General features: G+C 39.7%; 1 protein-coding gene across 1 annotated transcript; it reads right to left on the reverse strand.

The window, feature by feature from the left end:
• Positions 1 to 263: 263 nt before the first annotated feature.
• Positions 264 to 9,392, reverse strand: LOC104618249 (chromosome unknown open reading frame, human C12orf5; the record flags this gene model as incomplete). Its single annotated transcript, XM_010283794.1, has 5 exons — positions 264 to 799; positions 1,224 to 1,334; positions 3,828 to 3,905; positions 7,407 to 7,528; positions 9,355 to 9,392. Coding segments are annotated over 5 exons (808 nt in total), but the record flags the coding sequence as incomplete, so codon positions are not given.
• Positions 9,393 to 9,999: the final 607 nt, after the last annotated feature.

Consider the following 9,999-nt stretch of genomic DNA (forward strand, 5'->3'; position numbering starts at 1 on the left):
CCTCTCCCCTCCCCAACTCTTTTACCTGAAGATAACCAAAATAATTATGGGCTAATGAAAAGAAATGTTTAAAAAAATATGCATCTAGAAGCAGATATGCAAGTGACTGGAAGTATTAGGTTTCTGTTCATAAAGAACATTTGTGTTATTTCTCCAGTGCCAACCTCTATCAGGCACTAGGACCATGCAAATTGTGTTATTTTAAGATGGTAAGCAGTTGCATGTCTTCAATTTTGCAGTTTAGTGTCAATTACTCCAGTCAATCTCAGTAATTACTACAGATACCTTTCCCAAGCTTAGAATACTGGTGATCTAAAACCACTTCCCCCTACAAAGGCTCTTAAAACACTTTTGGAGCTACGCATTCAGCTCCCACATCCACTAAGTGAGAATCTAGATTAAGACAAACACATGTGATTTCAGGTTTTAACAAATTTCCATTTTCAAGTTTTATAATGAAGTGACTAACTCCTGTATTGGGACTGACAGAAGACAACTGAGACTTTGTTAAATTTGTTGGTAAAGTACAGTTGAGATCTGAAACAAAATAACCAATCCAGTTCCTCATGTAGGCTCCATGACTCACCACTAATATATTGGCATCTAATATTTTAGAAGCTCCACCATTATCAGAGCTAAGTTCTGCATCACCGCAATGGTTTGTCCAAGGGAAAAATAACTGTTCTTCAGATGTTCTTGTGCTTCTGCTTGCTGCACCGTGCATGTCTTGTTCTCTCTGTTCCAATTCAACAGCTAGCTGACACAGAAATTCAAAAAAATCCCTTGCACGTTCTCTTACCTAAAGAGAAAGGTCAGAAGAGGACATTGTGAAGAATGCATGAGACTTCGGCTTTCAGAAATCTGAGATGTAACTACTTCCATTAAAAGACAAATGTCCATCACAGACAAGCCTCAGCAATCCATGGTAAGTTACTGAACGCTGTAAAAGCTCCTCTGCCCTCCAAAGCCGAGGCTGAGAGTAATTGCCTTCCGCAAACGAGAGCGTCCTGAGGAGTCAATCTCAGAATCACTAGTTTAGTTCTAAAGAGATTCCCTACTCGGCAGCCATCGCAGTCAGGTCACGTAGTGTTTTTAGCTTAGAAAATAACTACCTTTGGTTGCACTAAGCTCTCAATAAGATGTTCCTAAGTACGCAAGAGCTGCATCTGCACTGATGAAATGGCCTAGAAAGCAGCACACAAATAAATAAATAAATACCGTACTTCATCCAGGGTTTCTCCTCCAGAAGGCGTGAATGAAGGACACTGCTCTCCAGCAGCCTTTGCCATAGCCTTGAGGTCAGTCAAAGGCCTTCCTTCTGCAACTCCGTATTTCTGTAAGAGGCAAGTTACAAAGACCGGGTTTAGCAAGATATATCAAGCCTCCAGTACCGCTTCCAATGTGAACATCTCTTCACAGCTTTGTTTTCTTGGATTCTCAAGTCCAACGTGCAGGCTTAACTACCTTTTACATTTTATCCCAATATTGGAGGAGGAGGTATCTTTGTATCTGCTATTTAAGTTAAAAGTATATATACATGCTGAGTAGAGAAATACATAGAGCAGCATCTCATTTAAAGTACTAACATTCAAAACACTCCCTTTAGCCTTTCAGCCTGACCTTTGCCTTGAGATTTTTTCCTACATTCCTGACACTTATTCTTAGCATACAAAATTCAAGTGTCTTTGTTACTGAGGTTATGTTGCAAACGCCTCTGTATGTAGCTGTTCACACGAGGATAAACTCCATTTACTTCTCATTTGCAGAAAGACTACAGGGAATAATTTTTCACAAGTAAGAAGCAAATTATTTCTCTACAGACCTCTGAAAACTCCACAACAGAGAAGGACTCCATCTTAAAATCAAAATTTTTGATTAAAAAAAAAAAAAAAAGACAAAAAACCACAAGTACTCTACCTATTAAAAACAAACAGTAAGGCCTTCCCGTATTTTTTCAGGACATACACAACTGCTGTAGACAGTGTTTTCAGAAAACAAGAAAGGCAAAAAAGATCTTAAAATCATATGCTAATGGACTCAGAGAACATGCAATTAACTATCTTCAATGACGTGCTTATTCCTGAGACCTCCAAATGCAAGGCCCATACAAGGAACAGTAGTAAGAATCCATATATACCAGCTAATTATTCTGGATCACTAGAAGTCACATTATAAAATATAATATTTATCATCTGTAATGTATTTTACAAGACAGATATACTTGGATGTGCATTACCATTTTTGACCTTGAAGAGGTCAAAAATGTTAATGCACATCCAAGGCACATCTCTAGCAATGGTAAAGCAGCTTCTCCCTCTGAGGATTAATACTTAGCTATCACTAACAGATGAAAAATGGGAAGCTTTGGTCTATCCTTGGAACGTCTGAAGACAGTGAAAATGCTACAGTTATGATGAATATATTGAGAAAGTAAGAGCTGATGCTATACTGTCAAACACTCAGTTACATGCATTCCAGAAACCCAGATGTTGATGACTAGGATATAGACACATACTCATTACTGAGGCTTTTTTTTTACTTCTATGTCACTATTCACTTGCTGTGGATACGCAATCAGCTGCCGTAATAACTAATTTATTACAGTCTTCAGAATTTAAGTGTATTGAAATGCATTTACTTCAGCCTCTTAATCCCTTTCTCTAAAGCAAAATACTGGAAATTTAAGAATACTAAGAAAGATGTGAAGAAATACGTGCTCTGAAATAGCTGAAAATTAAATCCTATTTTTAAAGATTTTTCCAGACTTCTCTCATGAAAGCAAGGCATGACAGAATAAAACTTTCTTAATAGGGTGAACAACATATGTTCTTTAAAGGACTTTGCTTCTTTTCATGCAATTCAAACTTAATTCCAGTTATCCAGAGTAGTGACTTACAACCTGTGGCCCACAGACACTGTACTGGCATTTCTATACACCCGTACAAACACCATGAAAAGTAACAGAGACTTAAGATTAGTCTTTCTAAAATTCTGTATCACGACCCACAATATTTTCAAAAACATCAGGTGGTAAAGCAACTAAAGAAGATTGGGAGCCATTTAACTTGCTGGTTTCAAGGGAAGAACTGGAATTTCTGACAGAAAAAGAAGATCCAAATAGGAAATGCTACAGCCGTGTTCTTCTCCTTAAACACTTACTTGCCTGCTGGCAATATGACATCCCGCTTTTGCTTTTGTAGCATTTCCTTATTTAAAATTCAGCTGACACTCTCAATGTAGTATCTGAAGGGTGATTCATATCAGCAGAACCAGCCAGCATCTGAGTTTATTCTGATCAAGACATACTTAAAAACACACAGGAGCTACAATTATGCCTGTTATCAGGTAGAGCGGCTAATCAGGAAAGCTGCCTGTCCCATCGGCAGCAGAAAGCTTTTCAGTAGTCTCTGTGCAAATGAAAAGGTATAAACAGCCAAAAAGTCAACGTCGAGTTGTGCCATCAGGCTGGAGAAGGTAGGCTGAGGGAGTATTTTTAACACTTCACACATGGGGTTAGCAAACAAAGTTAAGCTTTTTATTACGTTTAAGATAAGTAAGTTAAGATTCACATGTAGAGGTAACAATCATTAGAGCACCAGTTACAGCACTAATCACTGACTTTTGGCTTTGCTTCACAATTCTGCAGTCAGGCAAACAATTTAGAGTACCTGATGTGAACAGTCCAGTTTTCAACGATTAGAAACACATCAAATAGCACTCTCCACTGTTAAGTCTACCATTTAATAAGCCAAGGTATCCATCAGCAGTAAGTTACATTTTCAAGTTGTTCAGCGTTCAGTATTAAAACAAACTCTTTTGGCACTTACTCTCTCTCGAAGTCTTGCATCATACTTGATTTCCAAATCTTTGCAAAACTTATTTTTTCCTAGAATTGTGGCAGCAGTCTAAAAAGTGAATACAAAGTCACATCAAAGGGCTGTTTTCTCATGGGATAGCTAGACCACGTTACAATACCACAGCCAATGTGAATCACCTCGGTAGTACCCACCAATCCAAACAAACAAGGTAGATACAATTTTTTCTGGTAGAATTGGTTAAGTGGCCTGTGTCAGGCCATAAAAGGTAGAAAAGCTCTGATCTTCTGAAAGTACTTTCACAATTCAAAGTCCAGAACAGTTGAAGACACTTAGTACCCATGAAAGGCGGGCAGCAAGACACACAGCTGCAGCAGGATTTCCTGGGATAAAAGCCGCATCTTCTCTCGAGTCTACTGCTACTCACAAAGCAATCATGCTGGCACATTCTTTACATGTAATATACAAGCAGTACGTTCCTAAAAACTGATCAGTTAAACCGACTGCAAAAAAACACAGCATCTAAAAATTAAATTACTTTCTGGCAAGTGCACCTCAGAAATCAAATACTATTGAAACAGTTAAGAGGCAGGAGGGTGTTTGCTGGCAACATACTGAAGTGTCAGCCTCAACGTTATCAGGGAGAAATGCACTAGATGATACACTCAGGAGAAAAAAATCTTATTGTATTCACCTGCGTTTTGATAGCATGGCCAAGTGAGAGAAAACACAAAGGGCTTAGTTTGACTTTAACAATAGTCTGGACGTCTTGAGTTTTGTGCTATTTATCTTCTTTCTTCCAAGGAAGCATGTGATTTTGGGGGTGCAGGGAGGGCAAAACAACTGATCAAGAGGAAATTCTGATACCACTTTGGAAAAAGTATTGTCTAATACAGGATCTAGCATGTTGGATATTATACAGCTGTCTGCCTGCCACATCCAATAGTGGGAACTAAAGGACAGCTAAACTTGCTCCTGTTCTTACATGCACCGAAGTGTGATTTGAATACAGTTGAGCCTGGTAGTATCAGCTGCAAGTCTTGTGCAAATGTCCACATCCAGTCAAACTGGCATTCAAAGAACTTGTTTTGAAAAGGCTCCTCAGATTCTGCCAAATAATAAGCAGCCTTCTTGTACTAACAAGATTTTAGGAACTATTTAATGTATTGCTTAGGAAAGGCTTTATGTTGCAACTTAAAATACCTGTAATAGAATAATGTAAAAATTCAGATAGGGTTGAGCCAATCTCCTTGTATATACGAATAGCATAGTTACCAAGATCTTGTTCAATACATAGAATAGTCAACATTCACCTACTGAGCACTAGTTCATACTCTGAACTGTAGATATTAAAAATGACTCCTCATTTACTGTGCTGGAACCAAAATACGCTCAGAGAGAGAGAGATTAACTTTCTCACACCTTTCCTACACCATCCATTACTAGAGTGCCAGCATGCTTCAGAAATGCTACTGAATCTTCACAGTACCTCAGTGAGAGAAGGGATATTAGTCACATTTTATACTGCGAAAAAAGATTCTCTCTTCTCAGGGCCCAGCCTGTCCCAATCCTGAACCTACCTTCACTACTGCGGAGTTCTCCCGACGGCATGAGCATCCCACAGTAGGCCCCATATTCCCCTGCAGACTTTGGTGTTACGCTCTGTTAAGCCAACAAGTCTCACGGAGTTATGTGCTGTTCACGCCACATCCAGCCTGCCCAACATCAGAGGTCTGCCTGCTCTCTTCTACGTTGCTAATTTCTGGAGCTCGTCTTTGACCCTCCCTCCTAGGCTTATTCTCTCAAACAGGCTTCCCTGCAACGTGTCTCTCTGCATTTCCTACACCTGCCCACTTTGCATCTCTTTTCGCTCTCAGAATTCCTGCCCAGCTAGTATGACTGTCTCTGCACACACCCTTGTTTTCTCCTATCCTGCTCAGGCGTGAACATTCAGCCGTCAGCCATGGGGAGCAGCCGGAGGACTGCGTACCCCTCTAGGTTCCAGTAACCAGTACACACCCTCACTGCAGCTGATGCAGGAGACGTTGCAAAGAAAAATAAACTTCATCACCAACAGTTTCTTTAAAGACCTTTTCCTCCCCCCCGCCCCTTGTACATTCCTCTCATACCTTGAGCTATGAAGTGACAGCATAGTAAAAGACACTTCTTCATAGATTTGCAGCTGCCAAAAAAGGGAGTTCCAAGCAAATGGAAACTGCAGCTTTACACATCTTCGGAAAAGCTTCCGCAAAGTCTGGATAGCTTGTCAAGCAAATGTCAAAACACACGTCCTTTACGCAAAGGACAAATTCACGTCTGTCTTCTACATTATGAGAGTGCAAGAGCTTCTCGTGGAAAAGGCTCTCTCTACTATAAGGAAAAAAATTGCCAATCTCACTCTCAAGTGGCTGAGCATTCAAAACCAATTCCCCTAAGGCAAGCACATAGCACAGACAGTCTTAAGGAACATTATAAAGCACTATTAATGTTATCAAATGTAATCACCACCATCCACACACTTAAAGGAGGAGACTTCTCAGGCAGTTACTATGCGTTTTAAAAAAATTTAATTATTGCACTCCTCCCTCCCTGTGCTCCTCCCTCCCTCCCTAGTTTGTTTTCTGCCTAAGTGGTGCTGCTAAAACAGTTTATGGGACTGTGACGCAAAACTGACGAGCAATGTCGATGACTTATGTTTTAAGAAAAAAAAGGGGATTTATGCTAATTTTGTTGATCTAGTTTACAGCAAGACTCCACAGACTTTTGTAGCAGGACAAAAAGTCAAAAAGCAAGCAACCACCAGGGCTATCAAGAATCACTTAGTAGTTCCAATCGTGTGAAGCCTACATGTCTCCTGAAATCACAGCATCGGTAACAGAAGAGAGAACTAAGGACAGGACTTCCACAGGAGACATGACCTTTCTAGAACAGCTGATCTATGCCTCTACCTTTAAAAGTTGTTTCCCTAATTTTTCAGTATTTTGTAATGTTGTACACAAAATCACATGTAATCCCACTCAGTAATTAACTTGTTTTTCCTCTTTAATTACCTATTAAAATAGTGCATCAAGGTGTGCTATTATGTTCCTGCCAAAATCCAACCTCTCTGCACATTTAATGATCCTTGTACTTACTTTACAGCAAAACTTGATCTCGCCTATGCTGGTCTGCGTTCCTCAGAAAAACACAGCATATTACCACAATGCATAAGACAGTACAATAATATCACAGCCAATTTGTTTTGTTTCTTCAAAGAAAAACTGACTTCAGTCCGTGTTACTTCTGAGTCCCAATTATTCCTATAGCAAGAACCTATGCACGTACAAAATAATGCCAAATCCCTAAGAACACCACTGCCTGACACCCTGCAAAGCAAGCTGGCCTTCATCACTTCCTAACTGAGCTGTTTTCATTGAAAGTTCCTTATTCATAGAGATCTTCTTGAATTTACACAATTCAAACTCCAGTTCTAAGTCCATCAAAACAGCTTTTGGCTCTCCGTTACTGTATTATTTTTTGCATCACCAACAGCAAATAAATGCCAAATTCTGAAGCTAATATTTACATTCAGTTGCCTCAAGAAGCACTTGCCTGCTTTGCTCGAAGGAGGTCACTTGAAAAGACATGTGTAAACTTCACATTACTGAGAAATAAACCAGCAGCATCTGCTTGTCTGAAACCAGTTGCAGAGAGCGGCTCATCCACTCCTTGACCTACAAAATAAAAACCCATCAACATTAAGACATGCAAATTTTTGATCATTTAGCAGCTGAACAACCATGGCAGCAACAAAGAAGCTGCTCAGTCATAATAAAGTGCTTCTCTCACAGTAAAGCCAACCCTTAGTAAAAGTCACTGTACCTCTGGTCTTCCCTAAACTCAGTCACACAAATTGTATGAAAAAAGGGAGTACAGGCTAGCAAGACAGAAGGATCATTATTGATGATATTTATACCGATGTATACATACGACAAACTTAAACATAGAACAGAGGCCTACATCTTCTAATTGTGAGTAGTCATTTCAAATCACTTGTCTTTTTTAGAATGGTCAGTTAGGCTTCCTGCAAGGGGAATCGCACAACTGAAACTGAAACTCTATAAACAGATTTGTTGATCGTAAATAAGCAAAAAGACAATACAATTGAGATACTGTTGTTGATACTAAAATACATACATGGAAAAAATGTGCACATTCGGAAAGTCAAGTCCTGAAAACTATGAAATGCCTGCTCCTCCCCATTCCCTTACGTTGACAACGCCTTGAAGAAATGAGGCAACAAGAAGGGATTCTGTGTAATGCGGAAAACAGGACACACTCTTTTGCCAAAGACACAGTTTCACAATAATTTTACAGTTGACGTAAACACAATCTGTTATGGTCTCTTCCTCTCCCCTACTCCACCTCACACATGGACACTAGCAGCTCAGGCAGCTGCACAGCGAGCATGTTGATGGAACAAACCTAGCTGAAAAGCAGCAACCTTTCCAAAAATTGTTTTCAGCCAGAGTAGTCTGTGAAACTAACTGGCCACAGAGCTCTAGGACAGCGTTGGGAGAACCAGCACTTTGGTAATTCAACTTGAATGAAATAGGTGTGCTCCTGTCACAGCTCAGAGTCAGTAGGAGAACCGAGAACTATGGCAGAGGGACAAGCCTGTGACAAATTGCTATGTCCACACTTGTATCAGCTATTTTACTTTTGTAGGAAGTCAAAGCAGAGAGCATGCAATTCTCATCAGATCCAGAGCAAATGCACAATAATTTATATGCTTCCAATAGCAAAAGACAGGACACCAGGAAGTCCAGAACTTGAGTTCTGAGAACCTTGTCCATAATTCAGCCATGTGAGAGCTTGTACCATGCACACCATGCTGGTGTAGGTCTTACACCTCTCAAAACACAAGGCACACATGCTTCTGAAAGAGTTGGCAACGTTCACTTTTTACACGGTGGCCAGGGAGGCGGAGAAGAACCTACTACATGTCATCTGCCAGAGGGCTAGGAATTTAAAAGAACATAAGGCAGGGGAGTATTGTTTATTCACTTTATTATGAGCACAAAGCCGTGTTGCAAGAACTGTAAACTGCAATGTCAAAACAGAGGTAGGAAAATCTAGAAGCACGATTCTTCCTCACAGCACGTAGCATTGTATAAAGTTTATTTATTCAGACTACAACCCCGCTAGGTTTCTTGTAGTGGTGAGCCTTGGTTTTCCTACAAAAGACATCCAAGCAGCTCAGCGTTTTCAGTTCTGGGTGTACAAGTCAGCAGTCACTAAGGAGAAGCCTGGGTTTAAATTTTTTGCCTAAAGATTGCCTTCCTAGAAAGAGCTGGGATTGAACAAAAATTCAGCGATTTAAACAATCTTTACTTTTCATTCTTCCTTGCTCTACTGTAGGCTTTTTTTGCAAGCGAGAGATTACCTTCCTAAGGCAATAGTCTCCTTTACAACATGACCTTCATCCATCCTGCTGCAGCTCCTTACCAAGTCCACAATTTTCCATCTCTAACAAGCTAGTAGAATAACTGATACTAACCTTGCAGTATCTTGTCTTTGTTGTATCTTGTTTCTCCACTGAAAGAGATTATAAACAAAAAGCAAATTCTTGACTCTCAGCAGTTTTAGTGAAGATTCAAAAACATTATTATATTACATACCAACAGGAGACAGCAGAGCCAGAACAGGAAAAATGAGATACAGTACAGCACAGCCTCTTTTCAAAATGATGTATTTGAAGACTTTACAATAAACCAAAAACATTTTTGGGTGGTCAACCCCAACCATGCAGTCGATATTTATTAAGACAAACCTATGTGGAATAAAAGGAAGGGAAGTAATTTCTTAAATTTATTGTAAACATATTATAATTTGTCTATTACAACAACACCTCAGTGCCGGAAGGAGGGAAGATGGAGGAAGACTCTGTGAGTCCTCTTACAAAAAGCATGTACTAGCCAAGGCGACCTCTGTACTTGACAGGGAAGCCAGTTCAAGAGGTTATAAAAAATAGCAGAGCAGGCTGCACACCTTGAAATAACACAGCATTAAGAAGCCACAGCTGTAAAAAAAACTACTAGAATGAACATCACCTTCTTTAGGAATTAGAATATCCTATCTGGAAAATCATAACTGATGGTATTTCAAGAGAAGAGCAACTAAAACCGTGTGCAGACTTATTCAG

Source organism: Phaethon lepturus, unplaced genomic scaffold (assembly GCF_000687285.1).
Source record: "Phaethon lepturus isolate BGI_N335 unplaced genomic scaffold, ASM68728v1 scaffold30653, whole genome shotgun sequence".
Taxonomy (NCBI): Eukaryota; Metazoa; Chordata; class Aves; order Phaethontiformes; family Phaethontidae; genus Phaethon; species Phaethon lepturus.